General features: G+C 46.3%; 1 protein-coding gene across 3 annotated transcripts in view; it reads right to left on the bottom strand.

Moving 5' to 3' along the window:
* DPF3 (double PHD fingers 3) overlaps positions 1-24,712 on the bottom strand; it is a 172,565-nt gene that overhangs the window by 34,968 nt on the left and 112,885 nt on the right. The window contains exon 9 of one of the 3 annotated variants that reach the window (XM_047736072.1): positions 19,491-20,499. The exons of 1 other annotated variant lie outside the window; for it this stretch is intronic. In XM_047736072.1, coding sequence (XP_047592028.1) covers positions 20,372-20,499 — 128 coding nt within the window. In that variant the 3' untranslated portion in view covers positions 19,491-20,371. Of the gene's footprint in view, positions 1-19,490; positions 20,500-24,712 lie in introns of those variants that run through there. One more of the 3 variants, XR_007128546.1, reaches the window with a different exon arrangement.

The raw sequence follows: 24,712 nt of genomic DNA, 5'->3' as shown, positions 1-24,712 counted from the left end.
TCATTTCCTCTTCTCCAAGGAGAGTCTTGTTTTTTAAATAAATCTTCTTTAAAAGAGCTAAGAGCGGGAACAAAGACAACTTAAGGGATTATGTAGGGATGACTACAAAAAGAAATGAATAGGTGTGAAAACTCACAACACAATGGGAGCGCATCCACAGCTTCCTGCTGGCACGTGTGGACCAAAGAACCCTTCTCCACTGTACAAGCTGCTGCCTTTGGCCTCTCATCTTGTCCTCTACTCCTTTGTCTCACCCTCACCCTGTTCCACCCTCCTTCCACCTTCCTGAGTCCACTTCTCACCTCCAACGACCTTTCTGATCAGGTTCCCTGGAATGAGTCCCCTATTTTAGAAAGTCAGGGACTTCCTAGAAGTTCACTAGACTATATGAGCAGAGCAACAACCTATAGCCAGTATTTTGGCCAAAAGGGAGCAGTGCTCGCATAGCTAAATGATCGTTACTCCTAGTGTTTTCAAGTAAGCATCTTTCTAGTCATGGTTTCATTTGATGAAACTATTGATTTCATTGTTGCAGGGACAGCAACCCTGTGAGGTAGACAGGACAGGTATAAATATTTCTGATTCATAGGTGAGGAAACTGCCGCTCAGAGTGGCTAAGGCAGCCAGCAAGAAGTGGAGACAGGCTAGGTTGGCATCCATGTCTTCACCCACTAGTCCTCTGGACCCTTTATTTCACCCTGCCATCTCTCACTATGTGGTGGTATTCCAAGATGGCTGACCCAAATGCAGCTGCCCAGCATCATTTCAGCTTCTTACTTTGAGATGTTAAATATAACAGCATTTCCCCCTTTTATTCACAAGAAGTTGGCTAAGGCACAGTAATGTTGGTCACTGAATTTCTCTGTACCTCTGCCTCCTCAATTTGTACCACCCAAAGTTGAACTAGCTCTCCCCTAAGGCCTTTTGGGCTTCAGTGTTCCATACCTCAAGCAAAATCTCTCAGAAAGCCGGGCTTCCTCACATGACACAAGGTGTCAAGTCCTCACCATCTCTCAGTGATGAATCCTGGAAATCCCTGGGGAAGAATGGCCCAGGAGTAAGCCAGTCCATCCCACACAAAGGGGCCCTAGAGGTTGCCAGAAGTGAGCCAGGAGCCTCTGGTGGGATTACTGGGCTTTGGCTCCTAAGAATCTCAACAGAGGTCCTCGACCTCACTAGCTACAGCTCCTCTGCCGGGGGCTACAGAGGAAAGGAATCATTCCCCTCTTCCCTCCTCACCATCCCACTCAGTCCTACTGGCCAGTTATTCCTGCATGGAGCCGGCTGTCCAAGTCCTCCCTAGAGCTACCCTGAGTGGACTGCCCCTCATCAGCTCTCCTGGCAAAGCCTCTGAGAGAAGCACAAAAGATGTCTGGCAACCAGAGTCAATTTCATAACAGGCCCAGACACCTCCATTACACTGTCAAGTCAAGAAAGGACAGGAGTGTTCCTTTTTCACTTTATTTAGGAGAGGAACAAAAGAGCAGACAGACAGAGTCCCCCTCCTCGCATTCACCAGACTGTGTTGCAGTCATGACACCCATCACGCTTATCCTCCACCCTAAAGCCCCAAAAGAGACTCACCAACTCCTCCCAACCCTCTTCCCTCTTCACCTCCCAATTGTCCTGAGTCACTAGCTCACTCTCCAAATCGAGATGGCAGGAGAATGGAAAGTGAAGATGGTGGTGGTAACAGCTAGCGTCCCCTGATGCCTCCTACCAAAGCCCCTTGAGCCCCCGAGGTCCTCAATGTCCTTCAACACTCTCAGCAAGAAGGAAACAAGAATCACACTGAACCAACACTACTCAAAGGAGAAACATCCCTGGGCTCCATGGGATTACATTAAAACCCAGCACAGTCTGCCCTCTGCATTTGCTTCCAACCTCCAGCGCAAAGGCACTACCAGCTCTGCACTCCTCCAGCATCTTTGGTCACTCGGTCCAGCGCATAGATCATTTTCCACCAGCCAAATTCTCATTCAAGATTAATCTGCCTTTCTTTATAATCAAACAAACATTTATCCAACAAATTCATGAATAAGATTGATCTCGCTGTTTACTTAGAAAGCTAGAAGAGTTGATTTTACATGGGCTTTATTTTTTCCTCCGGATAAATTAGTGAGTTGAGATAGTACAAGAGAAAGCAAATCAATGGCTATTTCCAGGTATCAGCATCTGTCTTCAGATTTAATAGAAATGATGCTTTAAGACAAGTAGTTTATTCAGGATAATAACACCCATCGATGTTAGAGTACCACAGCAGGAGAGCTTTTGCTGGTAGTTTGTAAATGTGGACCAGAGCCTCATAACTGTTGGAAGACTCACAAAGCCCTTCTGGATAAGGGGCAGTCAACTCTATTCCATAACCAGGAAAATGGAATGAGCATCTCTGATATGGCTCTGGTTCACCTGAAGGATAGGAATGAGAGAACTAAGAATACGTCACCATAAACCTAACTTCCCTTCAGAAAGAGCTAAATATGTGGCACAGATGCCACTTTTCCATCCCATACTCACAGCAGACATCACCAATCAATTCAACATTCTCTTCCAAGCCTCACAGCTGAGACCTTTGGATCCTTCTTACCCCCGCCCTCCAAGCAACCTTTACCAAGCTGAGTTTTCATATAAAAGGAAAAGAGTGGCTTCCTCTGAGCCAGAAGCTGATAAGCTTAATAGGTTAAAAGCCTCCTGTGAGAATTAAGGATTCAAGCCTTAAGCAGTTCACCAGTCAAATATTTAACTCCTGTTTCCCTTTCTCAGAGTCAGAGCCCCATCCAAACAACTAGGACCACTAACCAGACCATGGCCATGTTTGGTGGTTGGATGAAGAGGCTGTATTCCCACAGCCACATACTTCTGTTTTCACAGAAAATGATCTGAAAGATCCTTTCTAACGAGATTTTTTTAAAAAATAGTGGTTAATAGTTTTTAAAACTCCTCCAGCACTCCTGCGGTATCAACCCACTCCTCCTTAAGTAATTCCTCTGTGTCTCATTGCCTGTGGCGAGAACTAAGCTCCTTAGCATTACAAGCCTCTTTGCTGTCTGGTCACAACTGCCTTTTTTAGATTCATCTTCTTTCATGACCACTGACCCAACTACCACTACACCCCATGCAACAGCCACACAGAAAAACACTTGCCAAGTTCCTCCCTCTCCCCACCCCATCCCACCCCCAAAACCTGCTCTTCTTACACTTCACACTTCTGCACACAAAGGTCTCTCTGTCCTATCCCTCAGCTCCCACTCACAGCCAAACCTGTCAAGCAGATGGTCTACACTCCAGCTACATAAAGTGGGGTCCATGAACCAGCAGCCTGAGCATCACCTGGGAGCTTGTTAGAAACACCCACTCCTGACCTACAAACCTAAATCTGCATTTTAACAAGATCCCCAGGTGAGTCGTGTGCACAGTGAATTTTGAGATGCCCTGCCCTAAATCCACCCCTTCTCTTTCTGGGATCCCCACTCAGTCTTCATTCTCTCTAATCTGACTTCTCTCCCCGGCCTTCCACCAAAACAACTCTCACTGAATGAGGGAAACTAGTAATTCATATAAGAAAAAAAGAATCAATGAAATACCACTTCCACCTTTTGCCTACCTTTGGAATTTGTATTCATCCTTCAAGCCCAGCCCCCTTCTGTAAAGACCAAAGCGGACAAGGAAACCCAAGTGCCGAGAGGCTGGGGGCACTGCCGGACCACAGCCAGTGCATACTCTCAGCACCCACACTAGGCCACTTTGAGTGATGTTAGGAAGGATGCCCATGATCTCCCATAGAAGGCCCTTGCAGCCACAGTCAGAGGCAGAGCTCCAAGGCTGGAAGAGGAATGGCGAGTCTAATGTTGCTTTGTGGCCAAGGCCCCATGCCGGCTGATCAAATCAGGTTCCCTTGTTCTGGTTCCTATCCACTGCCGTGTACACTGCCTAATCTCCCAACCCCTTCCCAAGCAGCCCCACTTCACTCACGCTCCTTGCCTTGAGGTGGAAGTTCTTCTTTTCCTTTGGGGCACAAGGACTTCAGAGAGGAAAGAGTCACTGGTCTCCCCCTATCCCCACACCAAAGCAAAGCCACTGTGGTGATCCTGCAGCTTTCCCACCTCAGAGCCCGTAAGAATCACCAGGGAAGATGCAGGTCCTGACAGGGGTGGGAGTCCTGGGGCCACACTTGGGGACCCCCTGCCTCCTAGACTCTCCTCAAGACTCCTGCACATCAGCAAACCATGCCACGATGCTAGAATATGGGATCACAGGCAAGTCCACCAGCTACTCTGATCCTGAGTCCGCCTTGGTTGAATGAGGCTCCAGAACCTTTCCTGCCCACCTCATCCTTCAATTGTGAGGATCACAGCAATAGGGTATGTGCTACTGCTTTGCTAAACTGGAAAACAGCAAGGTTTTACCACTCTTCTGCTTTGTTTTGGCACCAACCAACAGCCTCTATTCTCATTCCCAGAAATTCTGCATTTCTCTCAACCTCATAGCCTACTGTTGACATACTCTTAAGTGTTTCAGACAGTCCTGTGATTGTTGGATGCAAAAGACATCAATTCATACTGGCCGGTGTCCAGGCATAAGCTACATCTCCCAGATGGCAGTTCTGTGTGCCAGAGACCCATGGGTCCCGCGCATATACAGGAGGCCCTCACTTCCTCTCAGGGGCTGCAGACAGGCAACATACACTGTCTCCCCAAGATAAGGCCCCTTAGACAACGAAGTGCTCAGAAAGTTTCTTTCGTGTCAATAAGAGCAAACCCAAGTGCCCACCCCAGTGTTAGGAGAGAGTTAAGGTGGCATTTCCATTGTGTTGTTAGGAACCACTGAGTGTCTTTGCAGGCTAACTAAACTACCCTCTTGCAATGATGAATGAATTAGCCCCAGAACAAGCATTGCTTTCCACCATTTTCTATTTTACCATCTATTTAACTATCTTAAGAGGAGAACAGGGGAGCCCACACCAGAAGGGCACAGCTCATCAGAGGCAGGGTCACCATTACTGCGTGCCCCAGCACTTCCTTCCCTCCTTGGAAGCTCCGACTGCAACTCCTTACCACGCACCACCCTCCCTGTGCTGCTTCTTGCATACCTGTATCCAGAGACTCCACGTCCGTCCTTGAAGTCACAACTGTGCACATATCTTCAGACCCCCTCTCTCTTTAAGTCCAAGCCTTGCCTGCCTGTGCCTATACCCCAGTCATGGTGCTGACCAGCCTCCTTTGAAATGGCCACCACAAATCTTGGCAGTACCCCCATATCTCCCTGGGCAAACCACTCTCCCACACCTTTCCATTTTCTCCAGTCTCCCAGAGCTTGTATCACTTCCTCACACTCTCCTTATTTCATTGAAAAAATACATTTGTCATCAAAATAGAACGATCTCATCTTCTCCATGCACATCTCCCCCAGCAGCCCCTTGCACCCGTGCCCCTCCTATTATCAGAAACAAACTCTCCCAGCTCCTACCCAAGGCTAATCACCCTATTGTGCCTGGATCACAAACTCTCACACCTCCTTGAGAACTCTGTTCCTGTTGTTCTTTCCTCTGGCATCCGTTTCTCTCTCTAGTCAACAGTTCTGCTGGCATACAAACACGTTGTAAGAGCTCCCGTCTTTCAAAGAGATCTTTCCTGACTGAGCATCCCCTCTACCAAGGACCCAATTTCTGTTCCTCTTTTCAGCCTGACTCCTCAAAAGGGCTAGCACCCTCCATCCCCTTTCTGCACTCTCCTGTCCTCCTTCCACCTTCCCAGCTATCCCTTATCAATCTCCTTTGCTGGAATCCCCTCTTCTTTCTAACTCTAGACCCTTATTTTTATCTGGTTAAACTCACTTGCCCCCAAATATCATCTACACACCTGTAATTCTCAAATTGATCTCTCCAGCACAGACCTGTGCCCTGAGTTCCACACTCACGTATCCACCTGCCACGGTGGCTGGGAACTCAAAGACTAAAAGTAAGAAAGATCCAAGATGGCGGAGGATCACTGTGGAAAAACCTCCATCTCAAGAGGGGTGGGGACCCTAAAGCCAGGAGGGGAGCCTGCAGTTGGGGGGAGCTAGAGTATCTTCATGGAGCTGGGAGGTAGAACTCATAGCAAGCAGGGAAGCTGATGACACCAGCTTTCAGAACTCCCAGGATGCATGTGGGATCATGAATAAGTAAAGAGGTGATCACAGGTTCTAGAAATCGTGAGAACAGAGAGGAGAGATGAAGTGAGAAGAGGAAGAATGAGTAAATCCGGGGTGAAGGACTGGGGTGGGGGGAGACGGGAGACAAAGAAGGAACCAGGAAGGAATGGGTAAGAGAATGAAAATAAGAACCCAGAAAAGAGATCTGGGTTCTTACATATTCAGGAGACACAACAAGAATTCTGGCTGAATTCTTAAAAAGATGTAGAAACTCAACTCTCTGAGTCTTCCCCAGAAGAGCATTCAGCACTATGACTGCGAACAGTTCCCATTTATCAATCTGCTTCCTGAGCGCTGGACGCTTTGAACACACGTCCTCCTCTAATGCTTGAAATAACTTGTGACCCAGGTGTCACTGTCCCCATTTTACAGAAGCTGAAGCTCAGAGTAGGGGAGAATATAATCAAGATGTCCTAGCGAACAGTTGGCAGAAGCACAACGCACGGCTGCCTCGTATCCCAACATCCGTGCCAACAACTACCACACCACTGAGTCACAGGAGACAGACCATGGAGAGACCTTTCTCCTCTTACAAGGAGGCTGAGGGGCCAATGGGTGACCCTCGAGGGAGCACTGGGCCTTCTGAGCGTCTGGGGGCTTCTCCAGTCAGAGGGCTGCCCTCCTGTGCTAAGGTCCTGCTTTCCTCTCCACGACCCCACCCCCGTTCACACTCCAGGCTGGGGAGTGGGAGGAGAATCGGAGCAGTCAGCAGGGGGGGTGAGGATCTGGGGGAACGTGTCATCCCAGCCCCCACAGCTAATCCAGGGTCCTGGATTAAAGGCACTCCTGAATTACCCCAGGGCAAAATCAGGTCAAGGCCACCTCCAAACCCAACCCTCACAGAGCTGAACTTGGGGAACTGGAAGAGCTTTAAGGCAAAGAAGCTAATTAGCTCCTTAAAACCAAAAGGGGAGGTACAGAGCCTGCATAGAGGGGATAGCTGGAGGAGGAGGTCCAAAGAGGAGAGCGCTCAAGTTGGAGTCCAGAGCCTCAGGCCTCCGCACTCCTCAAGCTCTGAAATCTTGGCAGCGACTCTGTCTGTTTCCTCCTCTGTTGGGTCTGCTCTGAGGCCTGGTCTCTGCACCCGGCAGCCTCGGACGGAGTGGCAGTTGGGGCCAATGCCGCCTCCTGTGAATGGGCCCAGCCTGTGAGACAACGGATCCTGATCTCTGCAAGTCCAGAGCTGGGTGACATCAAGGCTTCTCCGCAGGTGCGCCCCCCCACCCCAGGGGCCCCGGGCGCCACATGGCAGACGCCTGGTCTAACCAAGCCCAGTCAGTTCTCCATCTGCCTCTCCAAGCAGGGGAAGAGACGGATGGATCTGGGCGGGCGGGGATTCACAGGGGCTGGGGGACAGAAAGGACAGGGGAGGCCTCGGCTCCCACAGCATAACCCGTAATGCGGGGCAGGGTAGGGTACAAACTGCCATCCCTCTTTCCCAAACCCCTGGAATAGTGCCTGGAATTTCTACCACTGAACTGACCCCGTGGCTTAAAAACTTGACTTCCAAAAAGCCACAGTTAAAATGCAAAGCTAGTCTGTCAGACCAGCTAACTCCCTCACAGGTTCCTGACTCAGTCTCCTCAGAGCCTCTGACCGTCAGCACCACAGCAAGCCCGGGACCACCCAGGGCCAAATCCTTCTCCAAATACCTGAAGACACAGAGCCCCCAAAGGTGACCAGCCCAGAGCCATGGGGCAAGGGGGCAGCAAGGCCCCTTGGAAGGTTGACCCGGGTCTCCTAGGTCTTTCTACAGCGTGGACTGGCTCCTGGGAGTGTAAGTCAGGTGGTCTGGAATCGTGGAGTCCTGCTCCTAGGGCCGCCCCTGCTCCTGTTCAGCCTCCACAGCAAAAAAGAGCCCCTGGGGCCTCGCCAGCTGACTCCTCCCTGACCCTGCCTTCCAGAAGGATGAATGCACATCAAAACCCTGGGGCCCAAATATTCCCGGGTGCTGTCCATTCTGCACCCACCTCCCTTTTCCATGGCCTGGGTGCACCCCCAACGGGGATAACTCTAAAGGCTTTCACAGAAAAAGGACCCTCCTAAGAAACATTCCTCTGGACAAAAGGTAAGCAAACAGGGGGATGGAAGAAAAAGGTAGGTTTGTTCGTTTGGTTAATGTCACATTCTCACCTAAATGGTATCGTGGAACTTGGAGTTCATCGGACTAATAAACCAGGTTGGATTTTGTTATTTACCAAGATGGAGAATGAGTTTCTTTGGAAGCAGATCAACCAGATGATGTCTGGAGCCTTAAAATGAGGTAATGAGAGGCAAAGAAGCCCCAGGAGAAGACAAGTATCATGTCTGGGATTGAGAGGAAGCTCTTTCTCCCCTCCGGACAGACGCGCAGACACCTAGCACGGTCCCACAGAGCTGCCTGGCAGAGGGGAGCCCGGCCGGGGCAGCTGGCTCTCTGCAATGCCCCAGTCAGCCCTTGCTGGGAAATGTAGGCTCATTAGCATATTGGCTAAACCCTCAGTGCCGACCGGCCAGTGGGTAACAGGACTCCCAGCCAGGATGGATTCTCCCGGGAGCCAGCAAGACTCTCATTCCTACAACAACAACAAAAAAGAGTATACTTTCACATTGAAGGTTGGGGGAGAGGAAACAAAACTGAACAGAAGCCCAGAGCTCTTGGTTTAAGAAGTGGACGGGGGGTGATGCAGAAGGGCCCCCTCCCCAGTCGATGGTTAGAAAGGAACAAAAGAGCACCGGCTTTTGAAGTCAAAGAGACATGTGCATCTGCCAGGTTTCAGGCACGTCACTGCTTGTCATTCCTCCTCCTCTTTCCCTCAGCTGTAAAATGGGCCCAACATGCCAGGGTTGTTAGAGGAGGTGACAAGACTGGAGAACACATGATGGCGTGTGACTGGTCAGGGAGCCTGGTGTCCCTTCTCTCCTTTACAATACAAAACCCCATCTGGTCCAGAGGAAAAGCCCCAGGAGAAACCCTTGCCCAGTAAACCCTGGAACAAGACACAGGGACCTTCTGGGGGAGGAGGAGGGCTGTCCCAGTGACGGTGGGGTGACTCATTTGGCCAACCGTCCTTAATTTCTCCGTTCATAGTTTGGGAGCCCTGGAGTGCTCTTCCCCCAAATGAGGCATGCAGCAGAAATGAGCTGTGATTAGCACAGCTCAGAGCCCAGAGGATGGGGGCAGGGGAGAGCGAGCTGCAGAGTTTCCTGGAATTAATGGAGAGGGAGCAGGAAGGGCAACTTGCTGTCTCAGAAGATCTCTCTCTGCGCCAATCACCAGGCAGGGACTTCTTTTTTAAAGCCAACCTCCTCAACCTCTGTAGGGCAAAATCAACTCTCAGAGCTGCCTGTGACGGACCTAATGTGCCATTAGAGGCAGACCTGGGGTGTTTTCTGCAGGGCACACGGTGAAATTGCAAGCCAGTATGTAGGTGACGTAGGTGGCAGCATGAAACAGACACAGAACACTGCACCCTCCGCAGTTAGCACTGGGCCGCACAGCGCCGCCGTACCGGATCTGCGGCAATGGTACAGTTGAAAGGCAGAGGAAGGAAACAGAGAATTCGACAGGGTTCGGTGAGACGGTGCCATAGGAGTGCTGTGTAAATGTCCGCGTGGGCGGAGCGCGGCGGGGGGCGGGGGGGGGGGGGGGGGGGGGAGGAGGGGGTTGGAGGGCAGGGGTGGATCCAGAAGCTGGCATCGTATCGCTTTTCTCAGAAGGAAGATGGGTTATTCCTCTATCGGGGGTTTCAATTCGGTGCCGGCAGGTGACCCTCTCCGTCCAGGGCTCTGCCACTTTGGGACATGCCCACAACAACACAAGTGCCACTGAACATTTCAGGCAAATGATAAGCAAAAGCAAATGCACGAGAGATCTAGTGTCTAGCCCTGGCCCCGCCCCTGCTCTCCCCTCCCCTGCGATGCCGACTGGGTCACCTAACCCTGCTGAGTTTTGGCCCATGCACCTGCTAAGTGGGACAGTACCCCGGCCAGGCTGCTAGGAAAATAACCTGGAGAGCCTGGTGGAAATGCCAACCGTTCTTGGCCACCCAGAGAAGATGGCCCTACTCTTTGGACTCACAGTGCATCTTCCCCATGCACGGCTACACCTCTTTCAGCCCTGGGAGCCAGCGAAGAACCCACCAATGAGAAGAAGCAGGGAGACATGAGCACAGGAGGTCGAAATTGGTGTGAGGACTCAGAAACCGTAATCTTGGGACCTCTTGATTCCTCCACATGGAAAACGGCTAAGCGTAAGCAGGCAGTGGGGCCAGAACAAGCTTGCACCCCCCTCCCCCAAACCAGGGCAATGGCCAGAATCTGAGCCCCCTCTCCTTGATTTTCCTCAACTCCATTCAATGACTGGTAGGTCTAAAGGACACTTTTTCAAGTCATCTCACTCCAAAGTGATGAAAAAGACACTCATTGATTTGATCCCAAATTTCAGTCTCTTAGATACAAAGCTGTCTGGAGCCAACCAGCCTCTCAGGATAGCCCAAACTCCTCCTCAAATGTGCTACAAACCCGGAGATACTAGGAGACGGTTTCAGAATAATACTTGGTAGAAAGAGCCCACGGAATCATTTGATACTCAGCAAGATGAACGTTTCCTCCATTGGCCAAGCATCACACAGAAGAAAGGCTATACTGGGCTTCCATCGTGGGTCATTTAGAAGGAATCCTGACCTCTTCTTCCCCCCCAAGGGGTACAATCCCACAGTCACAACAGGGTCAAAGACAGTCTGGTAGGGAAGAGTATATGAACCCAAACTTCTAGACGTGGAGCTTGGCTGTCCTCACATAGCCATCCCAAACATCCCATTCATTGTTCCTGTTTCCAGCATTGTGGATCCAGCCTCACCATGACATGGCTGCTCTGTGCATTCCTCTGACTTCTCTCCACAGCCCAGGACCTTCCCTGACTCCACTCAGGCTCACCTCACTCTGCCTGCAATGCCACCGTGCAGCTTACACCTCTGAGCTTTAGCTCAGGTACATCCCACGTTCAGTGGCCTGTCTTCTCTTTGCTCACCCCAACTGTACTCATGGTCCAGCTACTTCAACCTGCACCAGAAACTCCCTTCGCTCAACCTGTGTGGCACTCACATTTTGTACCAACTTGGCACTTAATTATAAATGGTCTCATCTTGAATAATATGGTAATCACCTGTCTCCTCTCTCCATGAACAGAAAAGATTACTTAAACAGTGGAGAGGGTCAGAAGCAGAAAATCCTCGATTAGAAAGATCAGACATTACCTACTGTGACAACTGCCATTGTCAACCCAATCTCCCCAAGCCTCAACTTCCATATCTGTGAAATAGGAATAGCAATCTGAACCTGAAAAGACTGATAGATGGCTTTAACAAGCTAACATCTATAAGAAGCCTATCAGGGATAGTACACAGAAAGTATCCCCGAGAAGTTTGTTTCAACTCCCCTTTGCTTCTTTTTCATACCCTGCAAAACTAAGCATGGGATTGCGACATAGAAGACATTCAATAAGTGTTTGATTAATTGATCAGGAGAATAAAGCAAACCAATAACTGGAGGGTCATTATACAAAGTAACAGTATATGGCCAAAATGTATTGATGTGTTTCTCAATTACGGACAAAAAGGTTGATGTCTATGGAGGGAAAACAATCTATTTTAACTAAAGAACATCTCAGGATTGGAAACTGCCAGTCTCTTTGAACCCATCACTCAGCCAGGGAGAAATTTCAGCCTAAGTGTTCAAGCCAACAACTCGACACATCCTTCCTTCACCCCTTCTTACACAAGCTCTCCCCGTTCCAAGCCTGTTTTATATTTCAGGTCCTCAGAAAGTTGACTTCATACACCAACAATTACAGTACAATCCCTCCTACATCTTCAAATCAAACATAGAGCAAAACGATAAAAGTTCTTTTCTAAGTTAATGTAGAAAGAAGCCTGACCACAGCCTTTCCCAACAGAGTTTTTGTTTCATACATATAAATATAAAATTATCTTTTAATAAGACCTTTCTTCCCCTACCTACAAAGTTGGGGAGAGGAGAACAGACAACCATGAATATTGGTGAAGTTGTTCAACCAAAATCAAGTTGAGAATCATATCTGGGTCCTATGAGCAAGGACGAACTCTGTGCCCCGAAGATGATGCTGGGCATGGGGGAGACCAGTGAGATGAGAACTGGCTTGGAACTCAGAACTCAGATGGAGTTGTCAGCAAAACTATTTTCTCCTGGGGCCTTTCGGCCTTACTGTCCTTTCCAGTTGCTTCTCGCTGTTCGTTTTTTACATATGTAACATTTCTCTGGAGGAAAACGTCTCTTGCCACTGCATTCACTTTCCAGCTGGTGTCTCACATTACCCAAACAATGGAAGTCCCCATACAGCCTTGCGACATTGCTTCCGTATGAATAGGAACAAGCCTGGAAATGTAATTTTGGTTCATGATCACAATACGCATTCGTAAGACCAGTTCTCCCCATGCCTCCCCAGTCCTGGGTGGTGAGTCAGACACCAACCTTGCAGGTTCCCCAACTACAATTCAGAGCACTGCCAAACTTGGCGAGACCTGAGAGGCCATCTAGCCCACACCCCTAACTCCTACACACAAGTGTTTGGCTATCAGTGAGGTCAGATCAGCCTCAATAGTCACAAATTCTTGCTGTCAAAGGAACCGTTTGTCAGACTCTACTTCTCTTGTCCTCTCTAGAAACCAAAAAGATCAGCATCTTTTTTCTCAGTGATGCACATAATGATAGTTATTAAGTGGCCCCAATCCTCTTCCCCAAGTTAACCCCAAATCCTTTCGTCTTTTCTTAAAGGGCTCTATTGTTTTCCCTTTAATTATTGCTAAGATTCTTTTCTGTACTTTTTGGTTTTCCCAGTTATTTTCAGTGCCTTCAAACACAGTGGTGTCAAATATTAAGGAGACGTGGAGAAGCACTTGCCAGCCCTTGCACATTGTACCCAGTATAACACAGCCTGGCATCACGCTAATTTAAAACTAAACAGCACGCTGCTCCTTCAGCCAGTTCCACTAGAACTTCCAGGTCCATCTGTGACAACGGTGTCTTGCCAGGTGATCCCTAACAGCACAGTCACCGTAATCACATCAGTCAAGCGTGTACTAAACCATTGGTGGTCACTGTTACCGCCTCGCACCAAAGTTGTTCCTATTCTGGTGGAAGGAAAGATCAGGTAACCAAGGGGTTGTGCTCCTTGAGCCATATTTATGCAGAATATAAAACATACTGTTTTCTTACTAGAATCTTTCTCCTTCTAGTCAATGCCTAAAAGCGAACATCTGGGTGACCTTGGGTATGATCACAGGGTGGAACTTGGAGCAAATGGAGCAGACATACAACACACGGATTGCAAACCTGAACCCTATTAAGAAAACTTGGAAGTAATTCAGGGAACTTAGCAATAAGCACCCCTAACACACACCCTGAAATCTGAAAAGCGACTCATTCTCTCAAAACAAGGGAGTATCCTCTCACACTGGCTGAAGAGCATCTCTTAGTTAAATTTGGGAAGGTTGCTGCTTCTTAGCATGACCAGCCCAGAGGCTGCCCGTCAGGACCATCCCACACTCACTTGCAAGAAGGTTTGGATTCTGTAGTAGGTCTGGCATCAGGAATCTTCATTACCATCCAGGGAAGACGCTTACTCATCAGTTCTTTTGGGCTGAGAGGTACTGAGTGGAAGGAGTGTTCTGATTCTGAATGTGACCACAAGCCTCGGAGCTCTTAGGTAGAAATGCACCTCAGCGACAACCTCAACACCCCTCATCACTAACAACTTCAGGGAGCCACAGCCATTGGGGGAGCGGAAAGAGGCCATTTATTTAACTGCAACAACCCCACGCCGCCCAAGCTGGGCTCTGCTAAATATGTCCTTTATCATTTACCTTGTACCCAAACCACGGACTTAGCTCCTAGGAGCCATTTGCCTGAATTCAGCTATTTTAAATTTGGCCCTTTTTCATACTTAAGTTGGTAGAGATGAATGATGTTAGTCATTACGCCTCCAAGAGTCACCATTATGTATGGCGAGCAGGTCAACTGGCTGGATTATTCACAGGTAGTTTTGGTAAGCACCGTACTATTGTCGTCTGGACTCGGCACCAAAACTAGAAAACTTAATGGCTTTCTAACATCTTGTGATGGAATTTTTTGGCTCAAAAACATTTTTGGGTATGGGCCTCAATACAGCTTGCGTTACTGATCATGAAATGCACCTTTTGCCTTCCCCTGGTGATGTGAAATTCTCTGAGTCCTGATGCTTAGAAAAGGCCTTAAATGTCACCACTGCTACCCCCCCCCCAATTTAACAGTATAATACTCTATTTCTGAGTCAGGATCAGCAAACTATGGCCCATGGGCCAAATCTGACCAGCGAGATGCTTATTTCTGTAAATCAAGTTTTATAGGAAGACGGCTGTGCCCATTCTTTTATATATTGTCCGTGGCTGCTTTCATGCTACAACCCCAGACCTGAATCCGGGCAACAGACATCAGGACTGCAAAGCCTGAAATATTTACTATCTGACCCTTTACAGGAAAAGTTTACAGAGTCCCTGTTACAAAGCGAAGGGAAAACAAACTGCTTATTCGGATAGCCTTCTCCTCATCTGGACCAAAGGAAATAAAGCAAGAAAACAACCCTGACCCAAGTGACTGGTTTTTGTATATGCTACTTCACATAAAATATCTTCTCCGTTGTAGTGTCTTCTGAAATAAGATACATATAAGATGTGAAATACTTAAGAAAAATTTAAGTAACAAAAATTCTGGGGTGACATATATATTTTTATACAAAATATAAATTAACCCCGGGGCACCTGGGTGGCTCCATTGGTTGGGCATCCAGCTCTTAGTTTCAGCTCAGCTCATGATCCCAGGGTCCTGTAGTCAAGCGCCTGCGTTGGGCTCTACGCTGTGTGTGGAGTCTGCTTGTCCCTCTCCCTCCCCCTCTGCTTGCCCCATGCTGTTTCTCTCTCTCAAATAAATAAAATCTTTAATATACATATTTATATATAAATAATATATATAATGTAAATATATTTCCCCAGAATTTTTATTTTTCAGTATTTTACATCTTCTATGCATCTCATTTCAGAGAACACTTTGTAAAATATATATTTATTTAGGGGAACCTGAGGGGCTCAGTCAGCTAAATATCTGACTCTTGATTTTGGCTTAAGGTCATAATCTCAGGGTCATAAGATGAAGTCCCGTGTGGCCTAGGCACTGGCCACGGAGCCTGCTTATGATTCTCTTTCCCTCTCCCTTTGCCTCTCCCCACCCTCTCTCTAATTAAAAAAAAAAAAAAAATATATATATATATATATATATATACACACACACACATACACACACATATTTATATTTTTATATATATACTTTTTGATATGTATATAAATATATATGCTTTATATACTTTTTATATATACACTTTTCTAATATACTTTAAAAATATATATTTCTTTTAATCAAAGTTAGTTCTAAATTTGCTCTTTTGGGGATACAATAAAACTTGAACTGAGTCCTGGTCACATGGAGTAATTTGGAAATCTTAGAAAAGAAAAGAAGGGTATAAGGAATGTGATCTAACAGATGACTGGTCAGCTATAAGAATAAAGTAAAATAAAGATAAGGAATAAAAACCATATCTTTGGAGTGCCTAGGTGGCTCAGTCAGTTAAGCATCTACCTTCGGCTCAGGTCATGATCCCTGGGTACTGGGATCAAACCCTGCATTGAGCTCCTTGCTCAGCGGGATTCTGCTTCTTCCTCTGCCCCTTCCCCCACCCCAAGTTTGCATCTTCTTTCATGTGCAAGATTTCTCTCTCTCTGAAATAAATAAAATCTTTAAATATGTACATATAATCTTTAAATAGATATGAAAATAAGTATATATTTATATATGTATATATTATATATATATATATATATATATATATATATATATATATATATATCTTTAAACTGTATAGTCCCACCCAGGGTTTTAAAGAGAAACCCTTTCGTTTACAAGCAGAGGGAGGGGGACTGGATGGGGTAATATCTTCTATTAGAATTTCATTCTGAATCCCTAATGTGCTCAATAATGACCTAGTTCCATCCAGAGACCAACCCAGGGGCCCATTCCCAGCACATAACAATTTTAAGTCAGGTTACCATTAGACACATCCATTGGTGAAGCGAAGGAGTTTGGTCAAGGCATTCCATCCTCAACTTCAACCTTACCTAGACTGGAGCCCTTGGGGAAGGCTGTCCCAAAGTCATCAAAGGCTGTCTGATACACACTCATATTTTTGTCCACACAAAACTGATTTTCAGTGTTTTTAATTTACTTCCAACATTTTGGGGAGATCTCACCAAAATTTCTGAATTTTTGGTCCCTCTCGAAAAACCTGGGACCTGAGAACTCTAAGCCCCCATGCCTGCTGGTAGTATCCCTTGAGCTGGTAGCAGCTGTCCCATTCAAAGCATGGGTGCTTTCTGCTTCCATATACTCCCCTCCCACTGCCTAGGGTCTCCACATGTCCTAAGGTTGAGTGTCAAGGGCTGCCCCCTTTCCCCGGCACTGCTAATTTTCTCATGCCTGGCCTGCTTCACTCACTGAAGATACCTGCTCTGTAGGCATCTGAATTTGACCCCAGAACTAACCTTTGATAGGAGCTAATATATTTCCAAATGGGTGAGGAAAGTGATTTTTCTCTTTCTCATTCTTTGGCTCACGTGTATACTTTCCACCTCTCTCTTGATCAGTGACCCTCTACAGAAATAAACCGCATGCACACTTTGCCAACAACTCACTATCATTTGAAAAAGGCCCTCCCTCCCCTCATGGGCCACCATTAAAGACAAATGATTCTACTGGGTCCCCTCTAATCCTTGTTATTTGCACTGGTACTACAGCTGTGTGCTAGACATCTTATCCCTAAAAGCAGCCCAAAGACAATACCTACAAAGAGAGCCTATGTCAGGGGGTAAGATCTACTTTACAAAGAGAAAATGTTTGTTCATCAGAATCAAGGTCGCCTTTTCTAGGTCACAAATTAGAAGGAAGGCTTCAGGTGCAATTTCCCTCCTAAGAAGATATTTAATCCCATTGGTGACCTCTGAATTGTATCTAGTGTCTCATATTTAAGTCACTATAGGAAGTGGGTGATAACGTAATAAATGTGAAAAACCTATTTTTTTAAAAGATTTTATTTATTTATTTGACAGAGAGAGATCACAAGTAGATGGAGAGGAAGGCAGAGAGAGAGAGAGAGAGAGAGAGGGAAGCAGGCTTCTTGCTGAGCAGAGAGCCTGATGTGGGACTCGATCCCAGGACCCTGAGATCATGACCTGAGCCGAAGGCAGCAGCTTAACCCACTGAGCCAGGAGGGAGCGCCCCTGTGAAAAACCTATTTACACTGAGTATCTATCAACAGATGAGTGGATAAATAAAATGTGGTGTATGCATACAGTGGAATGTCACTCAGCCTTAAGGAAGGACATCCTGACACCTGCCATAATAGAGATAATCCTGAAGACATTATGCTAAGAGAAATAAGGCTGTCACTAAAGGACGAATACCATATGATTCCACTTATATGAGATACCTGGAGCAGCCTTATTCACAGAGACAGAAAGTAGAATAGGGGAAGCCAGGGGCTCAAGAGAGGAGAGAATGAGGAGTTCTATTTAACAGGCACAGAGTTCCCATTGGAGAAGATGAAAAAGTTCTTGAGATGGACAGAGGTGATGGTTGTCCAACAGTGTGAATGCACTTAATGTCACTGAACATTAAAATGGTAAATATTATATAATGTGTATTATATAACAGTAAAAAGAAAACAAAAGCCTAAGGAGAGTATATGGGTGGGGGGAGCTTTTAACTGCTAGGGAAACTTATATGCCCATAATAAATGTCACAATGTGACAATGCTCAGAGGGCAAGACATGGCCTGAAAGGCTGTCTGGTTCCACCTGACCTAGAGCGCCCAACCGAGAAAAGTATTCACTTCCACGCACAAGAAGAGACTTGTCATAGGGTCTGGTTGACAACGGTACCGATTGGCAGCATGGGGACACTATACCAAGAGCACTTCTCAGGCAATGGAAACATTAACCTCCCAGATTTTTCCAAGCACACACTAAATCTTGCATTCTTATGCCAAACTATTTTTGGCCCAGATATATCAGCAACATTCAACAGCTATATCAAGTCTGGACACGTAAAGAGGATCTCCACGGAGAGAGTGACAATGGCTGTGGTGACGATGGGTAGATGACAGTAACTCTGGACTCAGAGACCAGGTACTGGCACGAGCTCTGGGCACCATTCACTTCCCAAGCCAACCACCTGTCAGCCGAGCCAGCGGCAACCACCGTTCTGCACTCCACTTCTGAATAAAACAATAAGGTTCAACACACCTTGGCCGTGCAAGTGGGCAGAAGCCTTTCAAGACGGTATGAAAGTCGAACTCAAGTAGGATGAGGTGAGTAAGGCAAAATTTACAGAGATGCTATAGGAGCATTGGAAACAGGCTTTTATTTAACAGAAACTTACACAAATTTGATACAAACCCTACATTATGCAAAGCTTTATCACAATTCTACACATTATAACTTGCGGGAGTTGGTTGGAGAGTGGGTTATTATTATAATTATTAGCATTTTGAAAAGGGACCTTTTCTATCAGAAAATGTCACTGAAAAGGGCTTCAGAAGTATACAAAGACACTCTTAGTGAGGTCCCCCCAGGACTGGCCTTGAATGAGAAAGCTGAAGGGGCTAGCAGGACGTCTGTGCCATCCAATCTCCCCTCTCAAAGGCAAGAGAGATTCGCAAGCTCAGACACATTTCAGTAACACTGAACCTCAAGGACTTGCTGATGAGGGTATATCCGGCATTAGGCTGTACGTTCATGATGATGACTCTGTTTGCAAGTGAGACAAGGTCAAGAACATGGGCACACAGAAGACCTGGAGTAGAACGGAGTGGCCCAGCCAGTCAGCCCAGCTCCTCCGCTAGGCCACAGACACAGAGCTGAATTACATTTCATAGCCATCACGTTCACTGTCACCCACATGGCCACAAGGGAACACGTTAGAACACGCACCTTTCTCCTTCACCCCCAAGAGCAACTGAGCTTGAGGCTTCTGTCACTCAGGTTGGCCTTCCTTGCCCCTGGGGATACTCTAGAACATTAGGCTACCCAAAGCCATATCAGCAGAAGGCTCCCTTTGCCAGTCTCCTCTGGAAGCTGTTGGGCGACCAAATGAATATCACCTCAGCTGATGCATATTTTGTCGTCTTTTCTCTCTCTCTCTCTCTCTCTCTCTCTCTTCACTGCATTATTTTAAAACAAAGCTCTCTGTGTTTGAAAATGTGGCACTCGCAGAGATACGGTTAATCACTAGATGGAATTCCTTTCTGAACTAGGCCTCATCAGACATGACGACCAGAAGGAGAGCTGCTTCTTGACATCCAGATAAATGGGGATTGCTTACGGGGAGGGGGCAGGGAGAGGGGTTTTTTTTGAGGGGGGCAGGAGTGGAGAGACTCCTGATAGCCTTTGTGGCTAATTTATTTCTGTCACGTCTTAACACATAACCATATAACATCACCAACACTTTCAACAGAATTTTGAAGAAGGGAAAAAAAAAAACAAACAAACAATCACTCCTCACTTACCAACTCGCAGAAATAAAAATACCTAAAGCACATACATGAATGGCTTTTTTAAAAGCCTGAGAGAGCAGAGTTGATCTTTATTTTCTTATTAAAAATGTGGGGTATTTTTCCTTAGAGTTAATAGGCAGTCTTTATTTTACATTAAGTACTCTTTTGATTTCGTGTCTTCACAAAATTGCTTTTAACTTTCGAAGTAGAAGGTACTTTAAACAAAAATACGGTGCCACGTCAGCACTTTTTCTTTTAAATATTGAAATAAATAAAATAGTTAACTCTTTTTTTTTTTTTCCATCAGTTTGTTCGTGTTCAGTTATTTCTATTGTAGAGCAATTCCAGTCTGACCTGGGTACTTTCTCACAGACACTCAAAGAAAAGGTAATGAAGAATTTTAAAAAAAGGAAAAAAAATCTTCTTATTGCACAAACTTAGGCCACTCCCAAGACTTCTCTGAGCTGAGCTGAGTCGCACTAGAGGCTTTTCCACAATCCAGGCTCCTGTGTTGGCTGAAACACACGCTCAGGAGGGGGCCAGGCAAGGGAAGAGGAAGAGGAGGAGGAGGAGGCGAAAATCAACTTGGCTTCTTGTCACCTTCTTCGGAAATGGCTTGCTTGGAGGATGCGGGAGTTCCCAGGTCAGAGAGTTGACTGCAGAGGGAAAGGCAATGAAAGATAAAACAAAACAACAGTACAGGACAACTATCTAAAAAAGGAGAGATTCAAATTAAGGGGGTGATGGCAATGAAATGAGTTGAAAAGAAAAAATAAAAGAAGGAAGGTTGAGAACGTTACTACCTACGGCCATGCGCATGAGCCACAGCTCTGTGCAAGGAGAGCCAGGCTGCCGTTTCCTGTGCCGCGAGCACCAGCAGCACGAGATCAGCCAGTGATGGGGCAGGTCATCTGCGCCCGGGGCAACCAGAGGACACGAGAAACAGCGAGGACACGGCGGGATGTTCAGTCCCTAGGTGGTGAAGTGGGTAAAACTGGGAGCTGGCGAAATCTATTGTTCTTTCTCCTCTGCTTGTTTGCTGAATCTTTCTGCTATTAAAAGACCCCAGAAGGACCATTCCAGTGCAATCGGTCTGCCTGTCACCTAAGAGGAAATGTGTAGTTCTAGGGTGTAGGACCAGTGGTGCTGACAAAAGCCCCAACGGATACCCCCACTGGGCCCTCAGCCTTCATGCACATACCCTCAATCCCAACCCCAAATGATTCCAGGCTGTCAGAATCACTCAGGAAGGGACCCAAGCCCAAAGATTCATTGGAGTTCTCAACTAGCCCAGTGATCCCAATTGTCGGCCTTGGAACCTGGTGGCAGTTCAGTCCTGATGGGTCTATTAGCCTGGATGAGTATCCATCAGGAGTGGATTTTACTTCTAACTGAAACGAAATCTGCTAAGTTATTTCAGTCTTTGGAATGGAGTATTCCACACAAAGGAATACAACCAAGTACTATCACATTTCACCCCAGAAGCAGAGAGCAGAGGTGGGCACCCCTAAACAGGTCATGTAAGGCTGGGGGAGGGGGAGGAAGGAGGGGTCCAATTTGAAAATGGCCAAGGCAACAAGGACCAAAGTTCAAAACCAAATGAGCTGCTCAGTTGAACACCACCCGCCCTCTGCCATCCTCCATCTTTCTTTCTAATACCCAAGTCATTGCTCAGTGCTCAGGGGTACAGGACTGTTACAGATGCTTCCAAGAATGAGACTCTGTCTACTTAATGGTTTCAGATGGAGACTGAGAAGAGCCTCACCTCTACCCACCACCAAGCACTCCCCCTCCATCTGCTCCTATCTCCTTCCCCTGAATCCCATCCCATGCCCTCCCATGGTCTCACCTCTCAAGTCTGCTTTCCCAGTGCCCTCTCCCAGACTCTAGTCCTCTACCCTAGTGCTCATCCTTTCACTGTCCCTCCTGCCTCTAGCCCCTGCACTCCACTGATAAAACTAGTTGGCATTCAGACCTCCCACAGGTGCCTGCCAAGTGTTCCCATACTGGGCACCCAAATTTTCACTCCCTTGCAGGAGTCTTTCTGTGCCTCTCTCAGTGCCTGCAACCCCTCCAGTCAGATACCATCTACCACTCTTTTAGTGAGTCTGTCTCATACCATACCCTCATGCCCTTTCAATTTCCTCAAATTTCCATCCTTGACCCCTCAACACACACACACACACACACACACACACACACACACACACACACACACACATTCTTATTTGCCCCCACTGAAGCCACCTAGAAAATAGTTGGTTGGTTCTCAACCTTGTCCTCCTAACATCCATTTCCTCCTTCATTTCCTCTGGCTGGGCAAAACGCAGGCCATCGAAAATGTCTCACTGCCTCTCAGTCTTCTGCTTTCAATCCCCTTCAAGGAAGCTACCTTTCCATCTCTACATACATCTTCAACATTCCCCTTACCCCTGTCCTCACACCCTCATTCTCCCTCCTGACCTCCCACCCCCCATCACTACCTCACTGGCTCCTGGAGAACCAGTCCCCCTCTGACTTGACCAATAGATACTGTGTCCAGATATGTCCTCTCCAACCTGTCTGTCCACGGTATTTATTGAACATCCACCATGAATGGAATGAGACACTAAACCCTTCCACTAATTAGCTCAGAAACATTGCTCAGCTCTCAGTTTATTTCAACAAATAATTATGGCACAGTGGTGTTAGGCACTGTCCAAGGACATGAATGACATCATCTTTGCCCTCAAGGAACACACCATCTGTTTGATGAGAAAGACTACAGTCATGTTGTAATAAGCACTCTAAGAAAATCTCCCTGGCTACTGTGATCCCCAGCAAGAAAAAATTACATATCACCCCATGATGCTCTCACACATTTTTCAACTACTTGTGACTATCTGCTCTGCCCACCTGGATTGCCAAAACTCCAGAGGACACCAAATCCATTGGTCCCATGTTTAACTTCAGCCTATCCTTCACAGGGCTGAACAGTCATACACAGTCCACTGTTACTCAACCGCTAGTCGCCAAATAAACAAAGGCATATATGAATGAAAATATTATTGTGCAAAGTTTATAAATATACTAGCCTGAACCTGAGCTGAAAGGACAAATGTCTGAGTCACCAATCATGGGATAAATCAATCGTGTGCCCCCTGACACGAGGCCCAGGAAGGATGCAACACCATTTCTACAGTACTCTTATCCAAATTCATAACCTGACTGTAGCCCTTAGGAAACAGTACACAATCCCAAAGAGAAGGGCTTCCTAGGAATTAACTAGCTTCACGGTATGAAAGACAAAGACAGACTCTGGAACTAACTACTCCAGATTAAAGGACTTTAAGAGGACATGACAACTAAATACAACATGTGATCCTACATGAATCCTGGACCAGAAAAAGGACATTATTAGTGAGACTCTTGACACAATTTGAATAAGGTCTATAGATGGGGAAGTATTACATCAATATTAATTTCCTGATCGTGATCCGTTTATTGAGATTATTTGAAGACTCTAAGAGTACATAAGAATTCTTTGTGTTATTTGCGTGAGTTTCTTGTAAATCTGAAATTATTTCAAAATTAACAATTTTTAGGCCTTCGTCATTGGTTGAAGGCCAGTATGGAAATACTTTGAAAACCTAACTGACAACGCTTTTTAGCTAATAATTCAGTTCTGACAGTGTTCTTCCATCATTCTCGGTATTCTGTAAATCAATCAAGCAAAATGGTTTTTCCTGTACTGTTATTTTGAGAAAATGGCCAGAAATCACTTTTATTGAGCAAAACAGTATCATATAATTCAATTCTTCAGTGTTAGGAGCACTAGGGCTTGTGAAGTGTTCACTCCCTGCCATTCACCCCACCCACCCTCACCCCTGCCCCGATGTCACCACCAAAACACTGCCCGTTTAAGAAGCTCAACCTCAGTTCCTTGGGAAAGTTCACAAGAACTTCAACGTTGCTCTGTCTCAGCGGGACTCTAATGTGATTCTGCTCTGTCTTGTTTTATTTTTACAGCATCAAATACCTCCTCTCACTCCGAGGAGGTCTTGAATGAAAGACCGCAAAAGCTTTACTGATTTTACTCAATAAATCTCAAAAGTGCAATCTACAGGAGAAGTCAGTACAGACTGAGAAAAGATTATCAGAAGATCCGAACACCGCTTACCGAGGCTGGAACTTCAGTTACCTAATGTGGTCAGTCTGTCTCCTCATCAGTAACAAGGGAATGAATGACATCTATCCTATCCCACATGGTGGTTTTAAGAATCATCATGAGAAAATCTTGGTTATATATTATGATAGGGTAAGAAACATCCACATGCTAAGGATAGAGAAAATGAGGCAGAGGTTCATGGCAACAAATTCACACAGGGACTGGGTCCGGAACCCAGAACTTTTTATTTCTACTCTAGGTTTCTACTCGTTGGGATCAAAAATGCCTCACTCCAAGAATTTACAACACAATTAACTTCACTTCCAAATGCTAAACAAAATCTCCTGCAGAAAAATTCCTACTATATGAAGCTGTTCAAACTTTAAGTACAAGTTTAAGATCATATTCATCAGATGTAACAGGAGGCATTTTGGGATAATATTAATTAATTTTATTCCACCGTGAAGTGACTACCTCCAAACAGCTTTTAGTTCTCTCCCCGAGTAATGATCTTGTGTTCCCTCAAGTGCTATCTAAAGGCAATATCAGGCCTCAGGCCCATTAGATGCGTAGAGAGATGCAAAGTAAGCAGGAAGGTTTAAAGGGGTACAATGGATGTGAACATCATATTTTTATTAAATCCTTCTCTCTAAAATACCAGTAGCAAATTGCATTACTGACTTTAAAGTACCTTTAAAAAATTAAAAGCATATTTCTCACTC

This window comes from Lutra lutra, chromosome 7, assembly GCF_902655055.1.
Source record: "Lutra lutra chromosome 7, mLutLut1.2, whole genome shotgun sequence".
Lineage (NCBI taxonomy): Eukaryota > Metazoa > Chordata > Mammalia > Carnivora > Mustelidae > Lutra > Lutra lutra.
Note: the sequence above shows the minus strand (reverse complement) of the source record. Positions and strands in the feature narration are given on the sequence as shown.